This window comes from Ictidomys tridecemlineatus, chromosome 5, assembly GCF_052094955.1.
Source record: "Ictidomys tridecemlineatus isolate mIctTri1 chromosome 5, mIctTri1.hap1, whole genome shotgun sequence".
Classification (NCBI taxonomy): domain Eukaryota; kingdom Metazoa; phylum Chordata; class Mammalia; order Rodentia; family Sciuridae; genus Ictidomys; species Ictidomys tridecemlineatus.
Genome location: NC_135481.1, coordinates 33,267,074 through 33,293,423, shown reverse-complemented (window position 1 = coordinate 33,293,423; position 26,350 = coordinate 33,267,074). Strand labels below are relative to the sequence as shown.

The 26,350-nt window shown below is 40.5% G+C and overlaps 1 protein-coding gene across 5 annotated transcripts in view; it reads right to left on the bottom strand.

Moving 5' to 3' along the window:
- LOC144377748 (uncharacterized) overlaps window positions 1–26,350 on the bottom strand; it is a 244,077-nt gene that overhangs the window by 15,141 nt on the left and 202,586 nt on the right. For all 5 annotated transcript variants that reach the window (XR_013438791.1, XR_013438792.1, XM_078049653.1 and 2 more), the window contains one exon: window positions 15,306–15,407. Coding sequence is in view for 3 of the 5 variants with exons in the window: in XM_078049653.1 (XP_077905779.1) it covers window positions 15,306–15,407 (102 nt within the window). In the remaining 2 variants the exon portion in view is untranslated. The remainder of the gene's footprint in view (window positions 1–15,305; window positions 15,408–26,350) is intronic.

The window sequence follows — 26,350 nt, the reverse complement described above, 5'->3', positions numbered from 1 at the left end:
AAATAAAATAAAGATGTGTCCATCGAAAACTAAAAAAATAAATATTAAAAAATTCTCTCTCTCTCTCTCTCTTAAAAAAAAGTTAAATATTCCAGGGGGCTGGAGCCTTAGCTCAGTGGTAGAGTGCTTGCTTTGCATGTGTGAGGCACTGGGTTTGATCCCAGCACCACATAAAAATAAATAAATGGAGGTATTGTGTCCATCTACAAGTAAAAAAAAAAAATTTAAAGTTAAACATTCCATATCTAGGCATTTATGCAAGAAAAATGAAACTCTAAAAAGATGTGTACACAAATTTTATAACAGCATTGTTTGTAATAACCATAAACTAAAAATCACTTTAATGTCCACTAACAGGTAACTGGATAAAAAAATACTGTACTATATTCATACAACGGACTACTACTCAGAAATAAAAGTGAATGTACCCATAACAGCATGGGTGTGACTCAAAACACTTATGGTCACTGAAAGAAGCCAGAAAATAAAGAGAATAAACTGAATGAGCTCCTTCATATGAATTCTAGAACATGAAATATAATCAATAGTAGAAGCAGATCGTGTTTGCCTGGGAATGTAAAAGAGAAAGAGAAGGAATTACAAAGAGGCACAGGAAACTTTTGGAAGTGATATGTTCCTATCTTGATTATGGTGCTAATTTTTTGGCTGTATACATAGTCAAATGTGTGAAATTTTACTCTTCAAGATGTGAACTCCATTGTATACCAATCTTTTTTTTCTTTTGCAGTACTGGAGATTACTCCCAGGGGTGCTCCACCACTGAGTTACATCTCCAGTCCTTTTTATTATGAGACAGGGTCTCACTAACTTGCTGAAACTGGCTTTGAACTTGCCACCTTTCTGCCTCAGCCTTCCAAGTAGCTGGGATTACAGACTTAGGCCACCAGGCCTTGCAAGTCTATTGGTTTTAATTTCTATCTAACAGATGGAGATGAATGACTGAAGCTCAGGAAAGAGATCTTGTTGGAGACAGAGGAATTAATATTTTAGTTATCCTAGACCATAAATGTGGATGAGTGTAAATGAAAATCTGTGGGAACATAGACACTGGGGACAGGTAAAGGGAAAGAACTCATGAAGAAGATAGAGAGGACACTATTTGCAAAGTATATTTCTTAGGTTGTTGTCTTTTTTGACTTTTCTTCTTCTTTGGTCATTCTTTAGTAGTTAGACAACACTTGGCATAGTCTGAGACATGCTATACAACTATTTTGCTCTGAAGTGAGAGTGTAGAGTTCCCATGTGGATCAGCCTACAGAAGATATACAGATCAGCCTGTCTGCATGCAATGTTAGCTCTGAACTTGGGTGAAGCGTACCCAATTGGAAGTTTGAAACCAAGTAGGAAATATTTTCTTTTGGAGGGCAAATCAGTGATTTGTTGATTCAGCTTCATCTACTCCTTTTCACACGACACTGCTGACTCATCATCAGTAGGACATTCCATTTGAGTTTTGCTCCTTGGGTCCCGAGCCAAGATAGCTGTGATTCATCCCTGTGGCGGCAGCTGGTGGCCCAGCTCTCTGGAGTTATAGTTGATCCCAGCATTGCCCAAGGAAGGCTCCTTACATATGGTATTCTCCAACCCACACAGATAGTTTTGACATTCTGTGTTACTGTAAATACTATAAAAAATTAATACAGAAATGGAGGTGGCATTGTTTATATCTCCTGGCACTGCTTTCTTTTTTCAATTTATGAAAAACAAGTTTACATGAACAAAATTGTAATTGCTCTCAAGAGCTTATAGTCCAGTGTTGATACAAACAGGAACAAATAAAAAGGTTAACAAGGTAATTTAGACAGTGACAGGCCTAGAGGACAGTATAGTATTATTGGGTTTCTGTGAGAACTTGCTTCAGATAGTATACCAAGGGAGGCCCTCCCTGTGGACAAGACCTTGAATTTAGATTTGAGCAGGGAAAGGAAATAGTGTGATCCTCTAAGGAAAAAGTGCCCCAGATGGAAAGAAGAGGCAGCAAGGACACCCATAGGCCAGATATGCCTATGTGGCTAGAGTAGAAAGAAGGAGATAGATTAAGAGAAAAAAAAAAAAAAAACTAAGAAAGAGATGAGGACAAAACCAAAGTCCATGATGGATTTTCTCCAAAAGCCATCGGATATTTTGAAATGGGGAAGGGAAACTTGCAACAATAATCTGAGAAACTTTTTTTTTTTTTTTTTTTTAAAGATCTGGCCTCTTTGTGGAACTTAAGACCAGTAGAAGGGAGATTGGTGAGGGAGCAGTTGCAGCCTAGACATGATGGATCAGGGCAGTAGTGATTGACAGGAAGAGAAGTGTGCACTTTTGCAAGGTTTTCTGGATGAAATGCTGACAGGCTTGCTGATGCACTGGATGTGGGCTTGATCTAAGGAGGAATTCAATAATTAGTCATACCTGGGATTTCAGCTTGAAGAGCCAACATGGATGTTGATACTCTTTCCTGAGCTGGGAAAGTTCCATAGTAGAAGAATTTGGTTCCATGGTAGTAGATTTTGACATGGTGTAATAATTAGAAGTTGTGCTTTGGATAAGTTAGTTCATCCAAAGAACATGAGACCTTCAAGTGCTTCTATATTTCCTTTTTTTGCTCCCAGGGTCAAAGGAGCAACAGGAAAATGGGTCTTTGCTGCTTGGATGGACATTCAGGCACACGTGGATCAGTTCAGCAAAACTCAAACACCACATACTAGACTCTGTCAGGAGCACAGGTATGAGGGACAACACAGAGCTGCACGGGCCAAGTCAGTGCTATAAGATCACTGGGAAAGAGGCAAGACTGACAGATAAGGCAGTGTGGCTCATCTGCACAAAGAGGAAAGGGCATTTTATTAAAAAGTAGGAGAAAAGGGCTGGGGATATAGCTCAGTTGGTAGAGTGCTTGCCTCACATGCCCAAGGCCCTGGGGTCAATCCCCAGCACCACAAAAAAATAAAATAAATAAATAAAAATAAACAATAAAAAGCAGGAGAAGACAGTCATCTCCAGATAGATATTCCATAAAACCTTTTATAAAATGTGCTTTTATTTACCTGATGTGACTCTAAAGCCACTTTTCCCCCTAATACTGGGGTTTGAAATGAGGGCCTTGTGCATGCTAAATATGGACTCTACCACTTAGCTACATACCTAGCTCCTTTGAGCCACCCTCTTGAATGACATATGATCCACTGGAGACCGACCTTATGCCAGCAATTTCTCTGTCCTGACATGTTTATAGAGGGACACCTAGAGTCAACTGCCACATTGAGATGAGCAAGAGACTTCCACTTTGAAGCTCAGGGTACCCCTTTTGAAGCCATGGAGCCCAGAGTGATTCAAAGAGCCTCCTCTGACCTCCCACCTTTCCTCAGGTGGAAGGGGCTACTAGGAGGACTCAGTGTAGGTCACAGTTTAGAAATCAGCATGCTGGGCTCTGCCACAGCACTGAAGCTGACTGACTGTGCTGGCAGGGTTCTAGAACTCTAGTACCCAAGTATAATCTTCAGACCAGCGTTATTGGCATTTCTAGGAGCTTCTCAGGAGCTGCAGAGATATGGAATAATTGCCTGGCATCTTGTTTAATGCTGAACTCTGATTTGAAGGTCTGGGGTAAATACTGAGAGTCTACATTGCTCCCTGGTGACACTGCTCCTGCTGGTCCTACAACACAAGCTTGGCTCTAGGACATCTGGTAGATTCAGAGCACATTACTCTCTTCATTTTTAGGCAATTACTTTTATATTTTTATGGATCTTTTATTAACACATATTAAGTGTACAAATTAATGGGTTTTACTATACATGCTTTGATCATGTCCACCTTCCCTTCAATTCTCTCCTGCCTCTCATCTTTCCCCTTCTTCTTGTTCCCCTCTCACCCTTAATGATATTTCTTCTATTTGGCTTTGAGTTCAATTTTTTTCTTTTTCTTTTTTTAGTCGTCACATAAGAGGGAAGACATGTGATACACGCTTCTGTATCTCGCTCATTTCACTTAACATGATATCTTCCAGTTCCATCCATTTTATTGCATGATTTCATTCTTCTTGATAGCTTAGTAATGCTACATTTTGTTTATATGCTATGTATTCTTTATCTATTTGTCTGTTGATGGGCACCCAGGCTGACTCCATATCTTGGTGAATAGTGACACAATAAACAAGGGTATGCAGGTGTCTGTTTTGCATACTGACTTCCTTTTCCTCAGATAAACACTCAGAGGTGATATAGCTGGATCTTAGGGTAGTTCTATTTTTAGTTTTATGAGGAAGTGAGTGCTCTAAAATTGGAAAACACGATTAGATATTCTCATGAAAACCACATCATGCTAGCAGCTAAGAATATTGAAACCACTGTGGGGAGGGGGACGACAGAGAGAGCAGTAGGTAGAGACTAGGGAGTTAGTATTAGTCATTCTGGATCCATCTGTTTGTGCATAAATCTCAGAGCACCTGTCTTCTAGGAGCCAATTCTATACATTTCACAGGGGACTCTGTATTCTTATATTGTTATGGTTTATTACCATTACCATTATGATAGCCGGAGGTCAATTATAATAAAAGATTGTGGGAAAGGGGTCAAGAAGACCACTCCCCTAGTTGTATGACCCTGGACAAGTCAACCAACTTAACCTTTCTGAGCTTCTGCTTTCTCATTGGTAAAATGACAATAAAAATTATGCCTCCTTTACTGAGTTTTTGAGAGAATGAAATAGAGTTGCAGAGATGATGAGGTTAAACAGTAATGATCTATTCTGATGTTAATTGTTGATACTGCTATTATCAAGCATTATACTACATGGATGCATTTGTCCTGGAGTGGACTTGGATGCCTTTTCTTTAAGCAGGTGTGGTCAATTGAGTCCCTGATAAATGCAAATTCTTAATACAGGTCAGAATCAAGAAATTATTGGAATAAACTATGCAATTTGTCCAAGATAGGTAACTACTTCTAAGAACTCTGGTGCCTCTGAGAATAAATTTGCCACTGAAAAGGGGTCTGCCTGGGCCTGACCTTGCTTTCTATTCCTCATAATTGATGAGACTATGGTTGGACTTTCTCTTATTGGCCCAATAGCCACAGCCTGGTCCTGTGCCTAGTTCATGGGATTCACCACATCATAAAGTCTGATGTCATGCTGCTAATTCAAGTAAAAATTAATGATGCTATCAAAGAGAGTAGAAAAGAGTGTTTATGATCTGACAAGAAAGTGAAGACTCTGAACTCATATAGGGATTCTGCTACTTTTCTCTGTTGCTTGGAATAGGAGGGAGAAAGATCTAATTAAAGGTATTCTGAGTCCATTCTAGATACTATTATCTCATATATTTTCATAATAGCATTGTGGGCTAGATAAGATTTTCACTATTTCAGAGATGAGGAGACTGAAGCTTCAAAAAGTTATAATGCATGTTTGTCTAAGCTCACCCAGCTCATAAATGATGGAACTAGGATTCAAACCCAGGTCTGGCCTGACTCCAAAGCCCATTGTCTTTCCATTGTAGTTGCTCCCTGAAAAAGATACCAATTTGGGAGATGAAGAGCAGCTTCATAAATGGTGTTGACATACTCTCTGTGGGTTTTTAAAGCTTTTTCTCTCAAACTAAATTCTAAAGCTTTTGTTCTCAAACTAAATTCTAAAGCAATTTCTCTCAAACTTGAGCCTGTCTCAGAACCAACTGGAGGACTTGTTAAAACACAGATTGTTGGGCCCACTCCCTGGGTTTCTGAATCAGTCTGTCTGGGGCAGGGCCAGAGAGTTTGGCTTTGTAACAAGTTTGCAAGCAATACCGATGCTACTGGTCAAAGGACCACCCTTTGAGAACCACTCGCTTACAGCTGTGTGTCTCAACTTGTCTGCTCATCAAAATCACTTGGGGAATTTAAAAATCCTAATGTCCAGGCTGCACCATGTATCAATTACATCAGAATCTTGTGGAGTCAGTCCAAGACATCATTGTTTTTAAAAACACATCAGGGTAATTCAAATGCACAGGCAAGTGTGAGAACCTATGGCTGAAGGTATTGATCTGATGAACCAATCAGTGATTTAGCTGTGCAGCATGCATTAGCATTTGAAATGTCAATAGATGATTGCTTTTAAAGTTATGGTGTAAGGATGGGAAGGGGACTGTATTCTGGGGAGCTTTCTTGGGTGCAGAAACCCAGTTTGAATTCACAAATGGAAAGTTCAGTAAGAAAAATCTCCACTTTGCCATGTTTCTCTTTCCTATTTTATTCCAAAGAAAACTAGTAACCTTCCCACTCTCTTCAGCTTCGGTAAATTCCTTCTTTAACTACTTTTCTGCTTTCAGGGCTGGAGTCCATGATTTAGAAGAAACAGAATACAAATCAAGCCTAACTGCTGTCACAGCTCGTAAACTAAAAGTAAGGAAACTTGATTATGCTAATGTCGTGTACTGCAAGGTGACAATGCCTGGACTTTGTGGTATATTTAAAATTAGAAATGTATGTTGTGGTTTTTCCCCCCAAGTCCCCCAAGCTTTCATTGCTACACTGCCTCTTTGTTTTTTCACTCATGTATTTGAAGCTTATGGGTTCTTAATTTTTAATAAATGAGATATCGATTTGTTTTGCAAAATGCTCCAGCAGGTAAACTTTAATTGACTGTTTCTAAAGACCTAGGTTATTATTAAAAAAAAAAAAAAGCCATCAGACCCCACAATTACTATCTGAATCTCTTCTTGGAACTTCAGGAGACATTAAGTGTCCCCACCTCCATGGCATCCTTTAGAATTGCTCAGCCTCCTTTGAAGCAGCTTTGCTCCCTCCCAAAGGAGCTGTCCACTGGAACTCTGACCCCTCACATCCCCCTCGCTTCCAGATGCTTCAGCTTGGCTTAGAGTCTCAGCTCTGTTCAGGGTCATACCCTAGGGGTAGGGGGAAGCTGCAATTTTCTGGGGCATATAAGAATCAACTTCTTGATGCCATTGGAGAAGGGTGAGGCTTTGGAACATAGAGGGGTTGTGAGTGCCTTGTGGACAGCGCACTTCTGCAGAACTCTGTGAAAAAGTATGTAAAATCTGTTCCCACCCTGAGACCAACTGAAATGGTTTGCTGTTTGACTGCAAAGAAAAAAGCTGGGGGGGGGGGGGGGGAGTATCAGGTGGGAGGATAGGAAGGGTCATCTGAGCATTACATTCCAGACTATGTGACTGTATTTTTCTGTCAGGTGATTAAACAACAACCTTTGACACTAAAATTTAAAAAAAAAAATAGTTATTAAACTAATGCACAAGGACATCAGGCTACACAGGAAAGTCAATTTGTGGTCGCATTCTTGGTCCTGGGGCTATACCTTAAGATTTTGAGGCATGAATTAAAACATTGACTTTTCAAAACATGGCAAAAATCAGGACTTAAAATCATTAATAAGGCCTAAGCAGTTTTTGAATAAGTACCTACAGAAGGTATCCCATGTTTACAATGCAGTAACGTTCTAAGTGGCCCTCAAGCTGTTCCCAACCAAATGCTCCACAGACATCCTGAACAGATTAGTGCCAGCATTTGGTGGTGGGGACATGTAATTGTCTACTTACTGTTTCCTTAATTTGATTACTCTTTTCCCCCAGTTTGGCCTACCTGCTGTAATAGCAGTTATCCTGTCAAAAGGAATTATTTCATACTGTGCAAAGATTCAGCCGGGGCAGCATATGGTGCCATGCAAATCAGTAAGGATGATGCAAATCACCTCAGGTAGACCCTAACAGGATGCCACTGGCTGATATCATTGAGCCAGGAACCCCAATTAAACAACCTGTCAAATAATTACTATTCCCTGGTAAAAGAAGCTGGTCTAATTTTTTTTCTATGAACACACATATACACATTTACTTTTACATTTTTATAAGAATAATAGCTGCTCATGGAAAAAAAAAAACAAGAACACAGAATACGAAAAGCAAAGTTAAGAAAACATGAAAATGCATCTCAGCCAGAAATAGCCTCAGCTTTATAGAACCTTGGGGAACATGACCCAGGTATCTATACTCAGGAGGAAGGTGGGGACACAATTTCACAAAAAATGAAGTTAATACATAAGCCATTTTTGTTTAAAAATATTGTATAATTTACCTAATGTTAACACGATATAAATAAATATAGTAAAATAAAATATATTGTTCTTCAGATAAAAATTTCAAAGTTTCTAAAGTATGCCTATTATTTGAAAAAAAAATGATAACATTGAAAGACTGAGGATGATTAAAAAAAAAGCAGCTCACTATTTGGGCTTTAAATGATTTTAATGATCCTTTCTATAAGTGGTACAGAAGTTAGCATTCTCTCCTTTCTCTCTGTCTCATGATTCTTTGTGTGTGTGTGTGTGTGTGTGTGTGTGTGCACGCGGGCATGCGCGTGTGCCACGCATGCACATATGTCTGGTACCAGGGATTGAACCAAGGGTCTTGCACATGCTAAGCAAGTGTTCTACCACTGAGTTACAGCTTTAGCTCTTTTTATTTTTTTTTAATTTTGAGACAAGGTCTCCCTGAGTTGCCGGTCTACACTCAAACTTGTGGTGATCCTCCTGCCCTAGGTTCCCAAGTAGCTGGGATTAAGGTAAGTTCCCACGTGCCCAACTCATTTCACAATTCTTATTGGTTCTATGCTGTTTAGTCTGGCACTAACATTTGTGAGGGCTGTAGCAACAATAAAATGAAAACTCATCTTTTGCCTGTACATTTAAATGTTTTAAATACTGTTAAGTGAAATACACTTTATCCTCCTACCTTAACAAATACACCCTCATAAAACAAAATTGAAAAAACATGTATTTTGTACATGTATGTCAAAATTGGTGAACCTGTAGTGATTTGTAATGTACCTAAAAGTTGGGAAATATAATAATTGGCAAGAGAACATAATTAATGATGTACTTTGATGTTTAAATAATAAAATTTGCTAAGTATCATATGTTAATTTTTATAATACATAGATTTTTGTATTATTTTCTATTGGCAGTAATGAGCTAAGGATTTCAAAATAAAATGAAATTTTTATGTAACATGAATATGTTTAAACCAAAAGTAAAATTAAGATAAACGTATATAAAATTATTGAAATTATTTTTCATATGGATTTTCACATGGTTGGTCAAGTAGAGTTTATCATTGAATGTTGTCTTTGAGGTTTGAGACCACTCAGATATTTTTTTATTACACTTATTATTTTCTTGGATGCTGGAAACTCTTGCTTTATCCTTTTTCATGAGTTACTTTGATCACAAGTAGATAATTTCATATCATTTTTTCTGCTGATACAGTATGCTATTTTGCACAGCCTGATACACACTAAATATCAGATAACATTTTACTATTATTACTAACATTTCCATAAGTTTTTCTTTTATTATAATCATCGGATATTTTAAGACTCCATTTGATTTATATTGCATATGAAAGGCTGCACAGTCCATCTGTTTAGAATATGCCAGACCACAGGTTTCAAATCTCAGTTCTGCCTTTCACCTTCTAAGTGGCCTTGAATAAACTAACTTCTTTGTGCCTTGTTTTTCTCACCTATAAAGTGGAGACCAACTTTCACAGAACTCTTATAAAAAGTGAGTTAATCCATAGTCTTATAAAACGTCTATCATATAAGAAACACTATATAAATGTTAGCCATTATCATTATGAACACTGGTTTTATATACAATATACAAAACCTGTGTGACAAATCATTCATATCATGTATATAATTGCCTTTGTTTGCCATCTGTATTTACCCTTTTACTGTTATCACTTTACTTTTAAACTAAACATTTAAATAGAGATTTTAACATCGTGCCTGTTGTTCTTGTCTCTGACAGTGTTTATATCCAATCTCTTTTTCTTCGTTTTGTGTTTTGTTTGCATGGCTTTCTTCTTTGTAATAGTTTTATTTTTTCTTCCATTTCTTTTCTGTACTCTGCCAGCTCAGTTTTCAACCTTTTAGCTGTTTTATCTTCTTTTCTTTAATCTTCGTATTTATTTTCTTTTTGAGCTTTTTTCCCCCTAGAAAATCTATGTCATGTTTCACTTTTCTACAACTCTAGAAGACTATTTTGTGAACTCTTCTGTTTTCTGTGACAATGAATGGACTCGTACTCACTTGGTTGTAAATGATGAACACTAAAACTAGACTAACTTAGTGCAAAGCCCATTTGTTTTCACCTGTCATTGAGGAGCCCAGGAACAAGGTGGCTTTAGGAACATCTGATGTCTTGGGCTCTCTCGGAGTGGGCGCCATCACTTGCCCATCTCAACCCAAGGCTCAAAGTCAATTATTTAGTATCAGGTTGGCCCAGCTAGACTCCATCAGATGTCCACCCCTGAGGGTATGGGTCTAGCTAGATGAATGGTTATTCTGATTGGCCAGATTCATATCACATACTTCAGGAAAAAATGAGGAAAAAAAGTTTGATAATCACACCAGAGCCCCATGTAACAAGAGTGGTTTATTTCTCCAAAGGAAAGGCAGGTGCTATTACTACATTTAGGAGAAAGAAAATATTGGCCATATGCCTTTCTTATATTCCTTCCTTACTTTCCCTCCACTGCTCAACCATCAGTACATAAAGGTCTGTACTGATTCCATTTTGTTTATGATAATCTTTGAATCTGAATCCGTCTTTATCAAGGCCAGATAGGATATTGCCTAGAAGGGCAGGGGGAGGGAATTGGCTGAGTTCACGGTTTTACTTAGGTGTGCTATGTTCATCATTCACTAAACCTGTCAGGTCTCCCAATGGCTGATCATTCCCCAGTTTTCCATAATCCCACTTTCTGAGAAAGCAAGAAGTTAATAATGAGGTTCACAGTAAGGCAACTTAATTCTCAAGATTCTCCATGTGATCATTGCTTTGCCGCTTCTTTCATCTGGACATACCTCTACCAGTCCCCCTTCTGTATCAGACCATAGGGCAAGACTGAACAATTTCTCCCTTACAATCACCTATGTTCTTGATGAAGAATAAATTTGTACAAGTGCATTCCCTGACAATTCTGGTAATCCACCTAGGCTCCTGTGTCATTAAATAGATCTTTTAGGTGTGTAACATGCTTAGAGAAATCCATAGGCTTCTTATAGGTTAAAGTAATATGTGCCAGTGTTCAGCACTTTCTCACATCTAATAAGATGTATTCCAAATTTAATTTATTACAATGTCTGCTGTTGTCTAACAACTTAACCCAAAACTAAAGGCTTATAGTGATAAGCATTTATTATTTTTAGTTCTGAAGGTCAGGAATTTAGAACTGCTAAGAGTCTCTCCTAAGGTTGCAGTCAAGATATATGCTGGGAGTACAGACATTTAAAGACGTGATAGTGCTAAAGGATCTGCTTCCAGTTTTGTACAAGGCCTTCACCACATTGGCCTTTCCATGGGCTGCCTAAATCTTCACAACATGGCAGCCAGTTTTCCCCACTTCCAGTGACAGAAGGGTATAACTGGAAACCACTGTCTTTTATGACCTTGCTTCAGAAATCACAATCTAACAATCCTGCAAATATCCTATTTGTTACACATGTCAGCCCAATTCCATGTAAGATGGAATGCTAACAAAAGCCTGACTACTAGGGCCATCTTGGAGGCTGGTTACTATAGGAAGATGGTATTCCTGGTTTAGCAATAGCCTTAGGCTAAAATGATACCTCACTTAGTAATATAAACTTTTCATTATTATAGAATAAGCAGAAAATATCACCCAAATTTGGTGATAATGTAAATTTGGTGATGTATCTAGAGATGTCTAAAGCAAGTTGAATGTAAAACCTGTACATGTATATAGAAACCTGCAGTGTGGAGAAGCAGGTCTCTAGCAGAATCTAAGAATATCCCAATTTGGAGTTGTATTCATCATGTTTTCCCACAGCCTAAGAGGGAAAAGTCTCCTGGAAACCCAGCGCTCTCTTTATCCCCTTCAAACCAAATAAGGTAGACATATTCCAAAGCTGGGCTCCCAGTTCCCTGAGGCCACCAGCTGAAGAGACATTTCCTTGTCTACACATGCTGTGTTCCCCGTCATAACTGCAGACCTGGGCACCAAGAAAGATCAAAATTTGCCACCCTAAATACATATCTTTGGCATAACTTCGAGTTGGTTATTCTGAGAAACTGCAGACCTATGCAGACACAGGAATGGCTCTAAAAAACCTGCATTTTTGTGAAAATGAATTTACATCCATCCACATTAGTAAACAGCAGCTGCAGGCAGAGGTTTTTCTGATATTCTCCTTTTCTTCCTGGGAAAGCTATTTTCACAGGAAAAGATTTATTGGGGCTCTGACATCTGGCACAGATAGCAGTGACCACAGGTGGGTGTCACCGGGAGGCTTCATCTGCATAACAAGACAAGGTTGCTGTCTACCTCCACTCCACAACCTTCCACAGCCTGTGCCACCTCCCTTCCCCCCAGAGGGCCAAGTGCCTGTCTCTTTGTTTAGCTCAATATGATATAAAGTTCAGCTATCTTACCCTTCTTTGAGTCTTATGTTTTGTGTATGGCTCCTGTGCTTATGCATGTTAATAATTTTGTATGCTTAGTTTCCTGTTTATCTGTGCATTGTCAGTTCAATTCATAGGCTAAAATTATCAAAACTTCAGAAGGAAAATAATAAATTCTCTACAACAGCACCCATCACTTTCTTGGCCAGATAAAGTTCTTTTTTTGACCTCATATCTACCCTGTACATACCATCCTCAGGCAGTGCCTGACACAGGCACAAATTTCAAAACCTCCTGTCTGAGCATCTCTCTCCCTCTCTCTTTGCACCCAACTTCCTGCCTCCCCTGCCCCCAGGTGCCTGCTCTGTTTTCTTTCCTTGCAGATCTTGTTTTCAGCTAGCTGTCATTTAGCTGTCAACAAATTTCCTGGAGGTATTACCTGCTAGATTATACTAATCTCACTCAGAGGCATTACATTTTAATAGGACTTAAAGCAAAGTCATCCTTAGTACCCAAAGGAATAAATCCTAAATGAATTTTAAGCATAAATTCCTAATGTATTTTAAGCATATGGCTGAAAGGGCACTAGTAACCCTAACTAGTAAAGTCAGGGAGTGATTTTATAGCTAAGAGGCCCTAATCCTTGCTCTTCAAATCCCTGGCCATAGGTCCAACTTGTTTTGGGAGCTCCATCTTCTCTATTTCCTCCTCTCCCAGCTCCCCATTCACAACTTGACTTCTAAACCCAAAGCTCACACCCATTTCTCTCCTGAGTTCATTCCAGCCCCACCCAGGACAGCTGCTCCCATCCACCTGTGCCTTCCCTGAAATGCTTCTGCTTCCTCTCACTCCACCTTAACTCAGGCTGTGCTTTCCTAGTGCTTCTTCCTCCTTTCCTTGAATTTCAAACTTGGATCCATCATCTATGTGTGAAAGAATTTCCCCAAATTCCTCCAGGCCAACTCATGTCAGTCATCCAACACCAGCACCCTTCCCTAGTACTCTCTGAAGACTTCAAATGAAGCATAGTCTGCACAGTGGTTAGTGTGCTGTTCACTGTGCCCTGTGCCTTGCTGGAGGGCAGCCACTGGTTTGGTATGTTTGGCTCCCAGCACAACTTTGGCACAACAATGGAAGCCTCCTAGGCTTTTGTGTTTGCTTTTAAAGAATGGCATTTACCGTTTCCTCCACTCTTCAGCACTGTACTCTTGGCCAAACCACTTCCATTTCTCTGGGCCTCAGTTTCCTCCCTTTTACTGAGAGGAAGTTGAGCTAAGATAGTCCCAAAGCCTTTCCCAACCATACATTGCTGTGCTAGAGATACGGTGTCAGAGGCTTAATCTCTCCAAAGTGAAGAATGAATATTTTCTTCCCAATATGATAAGAAAAGTGAGTTTGTTTTGAGAGTAATGTTGACACGTTTGTGCCAATTAACATTCCCACCTCTGCTGACTCATCTGGCCTGGAACACAAGTTCACATACCAAAGGAAACTGAGAAGGGGGATAAGAGATGTGGTTTCCAGTAGAAGTGCTTCAAGATAGAAGCACCATGCTTCACTTTTACTCAGGGAGTACTTAACCATGGTTAGCCTTTTTCTCCAGTGGGAAAGTTCTGGGCAACTTCTCTGGGCTGGCCAAGGCCTCAGGGACATCAACACATTCCCCCACCACCACCCTGCTCCTTGCTTTGCACACCATCACAACTAAAATGTAGGAAAAGCCCCAAAAGAAATGAGAGGTAGAAAGGGATGAGACTCTCTGATCGTGATCATAAAAGGAGACAATGCAAACCAGTTTAGTTGGCTGCCTGTCCTGCTGGCCCTGACAGGACTCAGCAAATGCCCATTTCCAAGGCAGTGAAAGAAGCTTTTCCCTCTCCTACACCTGTACTCTGCTCCTCTGTCAGACTCACGGGTGTCAGGCCCAGGTCCACTGAACCTCTCTGCTGTGTGGGTGGCTGTTATAACTCACAGCTGCCCCCTTCCCCAGATAGCCACCCTCAGAGGAGGACAGAAGCCACCTTGCAGGAAACGAAAGCATACTTCTCAGAGACCCAAGCCAATGCCTGACGGACACCAACTATGAAAGGTATCTTCTTGCCTACCGGGCAGAGCTCTTCTGTATGGTACATGCACCAGAACCTTCCTCCTGTCCATGAGACCACTGCTAAGCCTTAGCTGAGGCCACATCCTGGCAGGGCTTCACCCCTGTCTTACCCTGGGTCAGGCTCTGCCTCTAAGGAACCCAACCTGCTTCAGCCTGTCTCTCCTCGGTCTGTCGTTCCATATAACCCCCTTCCAGTAAAGCCATTTTACCTGACAGGCAGATGGCTCTGCTGTGTAGCTGTCCCATGGAGGTTTTCTGTAATCCTAACAGTATTCCTCTGTGGATGATTAATGTTTAAAGAGCTGGTGGGTTCTGGTAGTCATTTGAGATCATTGAGGAGGAAGAAACGAGAAAGAATGGCATAGAAGAAGCACTCGGTTGAAACTGAATGGAGCAGAGTCCAGCTGGACTCCCAACAGCCACTCTGACCAGGGGAGCATTAGTATATCTCTTGGGTCACAGTTTACCACTCTGCCAAATGAGGAGAGGGAACAGGTGACTCCTAGAATCCCTTTCCTTTCTGTCATTTGAGGGCTTTATGATTCACTCTCTTCTTTCCATTTTTTTTTTTTTTTTTTTTTTACTAAGAAAGAACATGCAAGAAGAAATGTGTGGACAGAGTGGACCCTCAATTCAATTATTCATTTCCTGTCTCCAAAACAGAGAAGCCACACACGTATTGTAGTAATATTTATTCAGCACATAGTGCATTCAAAGAACTGGTTTTGAATAAAATGGTCTAAGTACCTACTTTTTGGTGGGAAGCTGACAGCAGGGCTTGCTCATTTCACTCTGGCAACCACTCAACATCCGCTCTTCTTGACTGTGTGCATTCATAAAAGGATGAGAGGGTCTGTTGAAAAAGACAAAACCTGCTCAGATCAGTGCAGGACTCATTTGTTAAATTAAAAAAAAAAAAAAAGAAAGAAAGAGTGCCTATTGAATCAATCGTAGAGAGCAGTGTTCATTTGAAGAGTAGAGTTCACCTATTTTTCCTTTCCTTTAACTTTCTATTCACCTTCGTTCCTTTGTCTGGCCTTGGAAAATGAAGAAACTAAGATTAGGGTGTGGATGTCTGACTGAATTTTAAAGTGACAGAGAATTAATGTCACTAGCATGACTCAAGCGGAGTGCTCAGGGTCTTGGCTGCCTGAATTCCTACATGATCACAGTGTCCTTCCAAATAGTCTAGAGGTGGCCTAACTGTTTTCTAAGGAATGCCAGTTCCTTGGTAGGTGGATATTTATTATACAAAAAGGAGTGGTTTACAATGAAACAAGTTTAGGAAATGCTGACTTGAACAGGCTTCTTTACAAGAAGATGCCTCTTAGCCTTGATGCTACAGACATACTCCCAAGCATATACACGACACAGTTTGGATATGTGGATGATTACTGGGACCAATAGGCATGGTCGACTATTCCAACTATTTCAGCCATCAGCAGTTCTATACATTGGCTTTGCTTATTTGTGTATGGGCATGTGTGTGTGTGCTGGCAAACTCTGCTTGGCAGTGATGTCGTAAGTGTGATTTTCAGCCCTTTGAATTTGAAATAGTACAAGGACTTATTGATCATACCATCATAGAATTAAGTCAGCCGTCATCTTCTCAAGTCTTCCAGTAGGCTAACTGGGATTTGTAATTGCCGCAGTCTGGCTGGGCACAAATCACGAGCCACTCAAGCAGAAACAAACTTTATTTCCGAACTCTCCCCCCCCCCCAGCGCCAAGTGCCACCCACCTGGCCCTTCCAGGAACACCACACACCAACCGGAACTCCCTTCACAGGGCGGAGGTGGGGGTGGGGGTGGCACCGAGGTGGACAGCAGGGGTCTATATACAATTGGATACACAGCCTGTTTCAATCCAGCATCATCTTAATGGCTCGCCTCTCAACCATTACTTCTGGCAAAATGCCATGGGCCATTCCGACTCAGATGTGGCTCTCAATATGTAACGTCCAGTATACCAGTTTAAACATTTTATGTGTGTGTGTGTGTGTGTGTGTGTGTGTGTATACGCGTGCATTTTTTCCTGCAATAGGAGAATTAAACCCAGGTGAGCCATATGACTGAGCTATGAGCTCAGCCCTTGATCTTTGTTATTTTGACACAGGGTTTCACTAAATTCTGAGGTTAGTCTTGAACTTGCCATCCTCCTACCTCAGCCTCCCAAGTAGTTGGGATTACAGTGTGCACCACAATGCGCAGCTAACCTCTTATTCTTCAACTTTATTCAACTACTTCTTTCTGAGACACTCCATAGCTCTCCATATAAAATTGTCAGTCATTAATAATTATAGCATTTAATTGCCTGCACATAATAAAATTTCAAGGACTGTAATCGTCATCTTCATACAGACATATCATAACTTTTTAAAATAATTTTTTATTTGTTTTAATTAGTTACACATGACAGTACAATGATCTTGACATATCATACATTCAAATCAGATGGGATATAACTCTTAAAATTAAGTGCCAAGCACCTGTGTTGGAATTGGTCTGTGTCTCCCCTGGGTCACTCTGCTCCAGGTCTTGAATTTTGCTCAATGGAGAGCCATAGCTGCTGCCATCCCATTTTCTATCACCACTGAAGGTGGTGCTTTAAACAGAGCTATTGAATCCTTGAAGTCTTGGATTCTTCTCATTTGGGGAGTGATAGAAACACCAGGGCATGGGGCTAAGTGTTTTCCATAAAGCATGAACAACTCAGAGGACTGGGAGGTGGGAATTAATACTCAGTGAGAAGTCTGATCAGTAAGAGGCAGGGAGGCAGGAGGCAGAAAGAGACCAACAGGAAACTGCTCCCATCCTCCCCAGCACACCGTTCTGAAGTGCAGTGGCTCCTCCTGGCACCTACAGAGCCTTCAAGTAACCAGGGTTTTCTTCGGAGACTGGAGGGCTCAGAAAGGACTACTTCTGACTTGCTTTGCATATTTCCTTGGAGTCTTTATGCCCTGAACTTATATTCCCCAGGAAGCATGAGCATTTAAACTCTGCCTTAAGCCCTTTCTGGGGAACCCAGGGCTTTCCCTGTCCTTAACATAATCACAGCCTTGATTTATGTCTACTGAAATTTACTCTGCAGACTCTTCACACACAGTATTTTCCACTGCCCATTTGATGTCAGTAAAATGGTGATAATATACTGTCTATAAAATTTGTTTACTCTTGTTGGTCCTAAAGTAGACCTGTTCCAAAGTCTCTTCTGCAGATGACAGATATAAGAGTTCATTAAGAAAATAATTATGCTGAGGACAAGAAGACTGCCAGATTTCATCACTGTTGAGGCATGATTAGTTCATAGTCTTCTATCCTAATCCTGTTCAAGGGATAAAATGCATTCTGGTAAAGAGGGAAAATAGTATATATGCATATGTTGTCCAGACTGTAGATTGCACACAGGCCTAGGGAGAAAGACCATCCGTCTAATCATATTTTTAACAATGCATTTGAAATAAAGTGGTTAATTACCTATCGTTCCACAGCAGAATCATATGAGGCTAAATTTGTATGAAACTTGGTTCTTTCCTCTGGCCTAGATCATGTATATTTTCCTGGACTGGAAGTGAGACTTTTCAAATCCTCATCTAGAACTAGATGTTCCTATGAAACTAGATTATTCCCACGAAATGCACTTCTATTGGCAACTAGAAGTTCCCCTCTTCTGAAGAGGATATTGTAAGAGTTAGATAGAAAAGGATATCCCATGATACAGTAACAAACAAGCCAGTTACCTCAGTGTCTTATAATAGCAAGAGCTTATTCCATATTCTTCCTGAGGGTCCATCAAGGGTTGGCATAAGACTTTGTTCCAAGTCATCCTCATTTTGGAAGCAGTCATAACATGGGCCATTGCCATTCACCTTGATAAGTAAAAAGGTTAAACTACATAGTAATCCTTAAAACCTCAACAAGGAAGTGACACAGTTATTTATGCCCACATTTTGGTGAGCTAGCAAGTCAGATGATCAAATGACCACAACTTATTTCCAAGAAGGTAAGAATAAATAGTTTCTATTAAAGGTCCTAAAGAACTCAGGAAGAATTTTTTTTTTTAAAAAAAAAGAAGGAATTTTAGAATATTTGCTTTCAAATCTAATGACAAGAGCTCTATGCACAAAGAAAGAAATTATATCCTGGGAAAGAAAGGTCAGAAGAGCATTTTCTTCCAACTTGCCCTTTTTAAGATATCCTGGTGTTTTCAGATTTCGGAAGTGGGGCTGCCACACTTGTTTGGCATGCACGTGCACACACATGCACACACACACTTTCTCTGGCCACTTGGTATAAATGTTTAAAGGCCTAGTTAAAATCTAGGAGGGAGATGAACTGAGCTCCTCCTTCGTCTCTGTGCTGAGCAACTTGGGGGAAGAAGTAGAAACTTGCCAACCCCGTTCTGGGACAGGATGGATTCAGAAAACAGCCCTGATATGTCTGTCCCTGTGCTGCAGGCCTCCTTCTCTTCTGACTACAGATTGAACCCTGGCAGCAGAATAAGCTCCCTCATGATTTGGCATCCAGAGTACATCACATCCAGGTGCATCATGCAGGAAACCTGTGCAAATGCAATCCCCAAGCTCTCTCCAGACAGCATCCTGTCAACCTGGGAGTTGGCTTGTTTTCTGTGATGCCTTCTTAGGAAAAAAAAAAAAAAAGCCATTTTCCAGAGAGTTCCTTTGAATAGTTCCTATAAATCAGAGTTGAAAGAAACCATGGCTAGAGGCCTTTTAAAGGAATTTCTGGTCTTTCTTCTCTAGGTTTTTAAAAGACCACATCTTCAGAGACCATTTTCTTTATCAATCTGGGGCTAAGTAGAGAGTCCTATAGAGCTCAGACAGAAGGAGAAATTTTTTTGAAAGAAAGAACAAATCATAAGGAGTTTTTAAGCATGGGATTCTAGAAGCTTGGCTCCATTTTTATAACTCTATAAAAAGCCTTTGTTTCTTCTTCGACCTCATTAAATGGGGCAAAGGAGAAAAGCACATTTCCCACTTTCTCCTCTGAGGTCATTCCCCATTATGTTGCTTATGGACCCAGAGGTTAGTGCATTAGCATCACCAAGCCCCCCAAGGTCTTGCCTCTCTGCTCAGATCCTCTCTGGCTGCTTGGAAAGCAGGCAGCAGTTTAATGAGACGGCTTCCCCTTGGAGACTCCTCTCCCCTCTAGGAATTCTGTAAGTGCTTTATATAAAACAGTAATAGGATGGTTCAGCCAGACTCTCTGGCTCAGACACACTAACTGTTGTTCCCTTTGGGAAGGAAGAGCAGGTAGCCAAGTGATAAGGCCATTAGGACTGACTGGTCCTGTGAGCTGGTGGTCCCTGAAGCCATTTTCTTGCCTGTTGTAAGCACGAAAGGAAATCAGTGAAAGGTTGATCAAAACAGACTTCCTGGCGAGATGTAACGCTGTCTATGGTCGGACTCTGGATGATAATGGGCAGAGGGTGGTGTAGTATCATGATGACTGCTGAGTAGAGGCTGGAAGCATTGGGTCCAGGATGCTCAGAAGAGCTACAGAGGAGTGATGTGTGAGAAATCAGCTGTGCTGTCCCTACTTAAGTGAGTTTCCTGCCCTGTCACCAGCAGGAGCCAAGGGACTCCTATGGGAGGCCTTAGCAACACCTCCCATCAAGTGGAGAATTACTTTCCTCTTTCTGTATTGACTTCACCTTTGTTCTCTCCATTCATAGATTCTTGACTTTCTTATAACCGCAGGTTTCAGGGTACCTGAGCCTCTGTCTATGTTAGGTTCCTTTCTTCTAGCATGTGAATGTTGTTGAGATTTACTAATGACAGATCAATGATGGAATTAGGGAGACAATAGTAAAAGCCATGAGCAGTGTCAGGGTGGAATAAGGCTGAGATGGAGCCTGGAATGGAAGTTAGTAGAGCAGGACAAAGAGCAACCTAAGCAGAGCTCTTTCTTTCTTTCCTTTTTCTTCAATACATGGTATTGATTTATACTCCCCTACCAACTGTACAAATTTGAAATTCCATTCAACCAGCAGAATGACATTAAGACATGTTCATAAATTATTTGAGATTCTTTTCTTCTAAAAGATGGAGATTAATTCCTTCCCCTTTGAATACAGACTGGACTTAGTTACTTGCTTTTAACAAATAGACTGAGGCACAGGTGAGAATATGTGACTTTAAATACTAAAAATTCATAAAAGTCCCTGTAGCTTTCTGCTTTTTCTCTTTCACACTCATTTGAAACACTTATTCTGGGAGAAGCCAGCTATCAAGTGGTAAAGACGATTGGATAGCCTATGGAGGGATCCACCTCACAAGGAATGGATGCTGCCTCTTAGCCCTGTGAGGACGCCATCTTGAAATCAGATCCCGCCACCCAAGTCAAACCTTGATTTGCCAGCAGCCCTCCTCCACATCAGGACCGCAACGTCAAAGGAGATAGATCCTACATCAGTCCACTCAATTAATCATTCAAATTCCTGACGCACATTTTGTAAGATAACATATGTTTATTGTTTTGAGTCATGAGTTTTGAGGTGATTTTTTTATTTAACAATAGATAAATTAAAAAAAAAAAAGGAATTTAGTCACAATAGCACAGACAATGGTCCAAAGTAAGTAACAGATGCCCAGCAAAACAGTCTCCACCAAGGTCATCTATTTAACACCACAGTTTATTAATATTTGCTTTTATGAAATATAAAAATCTGAAGAGGAAGAAAAGGTAAATGAAACAAAAGCTTTCTTTCCATTCTGTGCTTGGCTCTGACAAAATGAATTCGTCATTTTAAAACATCTCAAGATCTGTTTCTGGGTACGTTTCCTTGGGTCAAGAAATGAAGGTCCTCAAGTTGAAGCTGTGGTTTGCGGCTGTGGTTACATATTCATCTATCATTTCAAGGTAATGTAGAAGAAATACATTTTTTTTTTATTCTGGGTTTAAAAATTCTTAGATTTGCAAAATTGGAGCAGAAAAGAAGAAAAAAAGGGAAGAAGGAGAGAAATCCTGAGTAAAAATAGAATCTATATTTTATATTAGCTTGTCTGTGAAGCATCAGAAAAAAAAGTTAGAAATTTTCATATTCTAGCAGCTGGAAAAAAAAGGTGTCCTCCTGCAGTTCAAGATTTTATGAATTTTGTCCCTAAGCTTTTCATACCCACCTTGATTTATTCGCCTTTTTCAGTATTATATCTTGTAGACCTGCCAGAAGAACACAGTGCAATGAAACATCTGGTAAATTTTCCCAGATCCTATTATGAAATATCTTCAATTTTCAATTCAATGAAAAGTAAACAAGTCATTGTTTTCCCCAGAAGTGATTCACTTTGCTGTCAGAACTCATGGGCCGTAGGCAATGGAGGTTTCAGAGTCCTTCCTCAGGCTGACTGGCTTGTGGGGCCCCTTTGTTTGCAGTCTGGGTCAGGTAACTCTCGAATGCTTCATCTAAACAAATACATCTGCTTGTTCAGTGAGGTGATTATTTTTTAATTCCTAAGTGATTGCTTTGATGTTGTTGAGGGGTCACTTATGAATTGACATTATATCAGCAAATAGTAATTGCTTAATTTCTGCAAAAATGCCTAGTTTCATTCCGTTTCAACTTTCCAACTCCAGTACACACATAACACCCACACACCATGGCTGGGTTTTAAAAGGACACTGTAGATGATGTGGCCACCTACAGCTGTTTCTACTATCACATAACCAGATTTTTCTTTTCCAAAGGGAAGAATTCTCGCAGGTCTTTCTGACAGCAGTCTTTTCTGAAGATAAAATGCACATTTCTAAAATCTTTGTGCTCATTGAGTAGAAAACATTGTGGAATGATCAAAACAGAGAACATTCTCTTAGTATTTCCAAAATTATTTCTTCAATAGGCACTTTATACATGAAATATACAGAGAGAGAGTACACAGATACACTTGACTGACAGGAAGGACTGAAACCTAAGGACTTCAAACAAGCAGATCCTAGCCTCAAATGCACCAAGTATTTGCCAAGAGACTGAGTGACTCAGAATCAGATGATTTGACAACAACACATGTGGAGAAACTGAGGTTGAATGTGGGAAAGAAATTTGGTTAGTGTTTCACATAAGTGATGTCAGCATGGGGCAAACAATTCAGTTGCAGGAAGTAGAAAAAAATGGCAGAGGTAAACACTTCACAAGATTACAGTGGGTTAGCGTGGTCCTAAAAATCACTGGAGCAACCCCACTGCAGAGACTGAGAAATGACCCACAATAGGACATTTGAACCGTGGCTGGCACCAGATCCATTTGAATCATCCAAAGCTATCTCGCAGGTCAGTAAGTGGAAAGTTGTGTTTCACAAAGATGGGATTTGTGATTAAATTTTTGTAATTTTCTTTTATATCAATCACAGTGCTGGGTATATAATAAGCACTCAATAAACACTCAAGAAAAAGTGAAATGGTTTCCATCACTTTAAGTGATACCCTCTACATTAACTGTTTACTTCTTGCCTTTTTTTTCTTTCTTTGCAAGTTGAATGAAGGCAAAAAGGGTCTCCTCCCTCCTTAAGTCTTTCTTGAAGCAAATGAGCCTCCTAGATAGCCTCAACTTCAGCATCTCCAGTAGTAGGGTTCCTGCAGTTCCTCTTTCTCTCATTTTGATTTCACCTTTGTAAGCACTAAGCCTATTACTGCCTTCACCAGGGGAAGCAAGCAAGGGAGAGAGGAAGGAACACAGCCTGAATTCTACCCTTCCTCTTCTCCAGGAGCCAAATTATGTTATTTTTGTAAAAGCATCTCTCCTCCTTTCCTAGCATGGGCCCCAGTCCTCTCTTGGAGCTGATGGTGGATCATCTCAGCATGGGGGCTGCTTATCTTGGTGGGGATCTGGTGGTGGGCTTTTAAAGTTGGCCCAAGCTGAGCTGACTGTCTGCAATTCTTAGTGCTATTTATTTTTTAAAAAAAAAATATAGAAGCCATTGCCGTCTCCACTCGTGCACTGATGTGGAAAATGCTGGTGAACGTTTTCATTTTCAGCTCCAGTTTCTTAATCCCCTGCAATGGAAGACAGTTGGCCAGTACACTTGGAACTTCACAGGCCCCACATCAGGCTCTGCTGTTTTATAAATACTATAATATGGCACTAGAAAAGTGGGACAGAGACATGGGAGAATGTCTAAAGATGGTTTAAGAGGGCTCCAATCAGTAATATTTTGTGCTGTGACAATAGTTATCCTTTGGGTTAAACCTGTTTTAAAATGCTAATCCAGGCTTGTTTATCTACCATTGGTGTTGGCAGCAGCCAGCATGCCTTCAGGGTCCCAGGCCAGGCAGCCATGTGTGACCTTGCCTGGAAATCGGCCTCCCCCTTGGGTCCACAGTCCTGTGGAAGAGCTTGCCACAACATAAAACCAAGGGCAGCGCGGGGACTGGAGCCAAGAGAAAGTGGCCTTGGTGTTTTCTTGTTTGACATGAAAAATATTGGCAAAGTCTATTCCAAAACTGCTTTGGGAGACCAGAGTTCAAAAAACTGTAGCCTGGAAATATTAGATGGGGCTCAGCTTAGCAGACTGGAGAACTCTGATTCTTTCACCAGCCGCTCACATAGGATCAGACAGGAGAGCTGGTGTGGAAGCAAGTGACCTGCTGCAGAGCATTTAACACAAACATGTGGGCTATCTTAACAGACAGAACTGCTGCTTATCATGTTGGTTCAAATGCATCTCACTGGCGTAGAGGAAGGAGCCCAAGTGACAGGGGCAGACCCAGGCTATCTACTGTCATGCTCATGTTACAGAAAATAAAAGGAAGACCTGAAAAATAAGAATGCAAAAAGTGGCTATGCACCCAAATAAGAGGAAATGTGAGCTGCTGGATCAGCTGTGCGCTCTCCTCCTCATCCAGCCAAGTCTAGATTAAACTATGTCCTATAGGACCCTGAGCCTCCGTGAACATTGAACTTAAATGTCACCAGAATCAGGAAACAATTTCAAAGTTTATAATAAGTGAATTAAAAAGATGAGAAAAATACTATTTTAGGAAGATAGCCATGTGTGACCCTAACACATAGTGGAAACAGATTAGTACCATTGTCTCAGTTCAACCAGGCTGCTTTAACAAAAGGACCATAAACTATTTGACTTGTAAACATTATGCTTTTCAATAAGGTGAGCACAAGTCCCAGCAATCAGATGAGGAAGCCGGGGCCTAAACAAGAAAGGAGTCTCATGATGGGGAGCTGCCAGCTTCAAGAGTTCAGCAATTGTGATGTTTCACAACTGCTTTGGTCTGAATATGAGCCCTTCCCAAACCCATGTGTCCCACAAAGAAAGGTTCATGTCCTAGAAGTTCAGTCTCCAGTGTAGCAGTGTTGAGAGCAGCAGAACCTTTAGCAAGCAAGAAGTGGGCTAGGTTATTTGCTTACTGCTCTGAAAAGGGGTAAATGCTGGTTGAGGAGAGTGAGTGAGGGTCACTCCACATGCTTGGTCCCTTTTCATGTAGCCCCAGTTTTCATTCTGCTTCTCTACTATGTTGTAGATTTGGTCAAGGTACCCTCGCCACAGACAGGGCTGTCCAATTTTAGACTTTTCATCTCTAAAATTGTGGGCAAAATGATATTCTTCTCTTTTTTAAAATTTATTAATTAATTTATTTATTTTAAAGAGAGAGTGAGAGAGGAGAGAGAGAGAGAGAGAGAGAGAGAGAGAGAGAGAGAGAGAGAGAGAGAATTTTTAATGTTTTTTATTTTTTAGTTCTCGGCGGACACAACATCTTTGTTGGTATGTGGTGCTGAGGATCGAACCCGGGCTGCACGCATGTCAGGCGAGCGCGCTACCGCCTGAGCCACATCCCCAGCCCATATATTCTTCTCTTTAAAATGTAGCAAGACCCAAGTATTTTATTATAGAAATGGAAACAAACTAATACACTGTCTCCAAACTAGGAAGTAGGCTCTTACCAGATACCAGATCTGCCTTGATCTCAGACTTCCCCATCTCCAAAAGTGAATAAATAAATGTTTGTTGTTTACAAGTCAACCAGTTTATGGTCCTTTTGTTAAGGCAGCCTGGATGAACTAAGGCAACTGGTACTAATCTGTTTCCACTACATGTTAAAGATTCTCTCTGTTTTCCTATGGCTTCAATTGAACTTGATAACCCATTAAGTTTAGAAGCTACCTGATGATAAGGCCACTTTGCATGGGCTGAACTAACATTACAGGTCCCAGAGGTCAAGGAGACTGAGAAAGTGAGCCAACTTGGGAGAATACTGACAGGTGACACTAGGACCACCAAGAATTCTCAGAATATCCAGATGAGTTACTAAAAGTGTCATCAAAATGAGGAACAGACTGAAGCTATCTTATTTTAATTAAGTCAAAGCTGTTTCAGAAGACTTGAACTTGGGAAGATAGTGTCAAATAACCATTGACTCTACTCCTATTGATGGAAAACAAACTATTTTCCTCTGTGAACATATAGATAGGCCACATGCAGAGCAGGGCAGACTAACCACACCCAGTTTCACAAATGCTGATTTGGCTGTGCCTGCCCTCTCCCATCACTCCTAAGAAGACATCCTCAACTCCCTGACTCTTCTCTCTAATCTTCTTAAATCTCCTTGGCTGTGCAGCAATTAGCAGGCCTGATGGTGCAGGTCCTGCCAGGCCTGGTGACTGCACTGTCAATCAAAAGCTTAATGCCAGCCAAAGAGTGTGGGAAGCCCTGATGATTTATTGAACTTATTATTTCCACCACTATGTATAAACAGGCCAAAGAACTTTTTTTTTTTTTTTTTTTTTTTTTTTTTTTTTTTTTTTAAGGCCAGGAGTAAAACTACAATT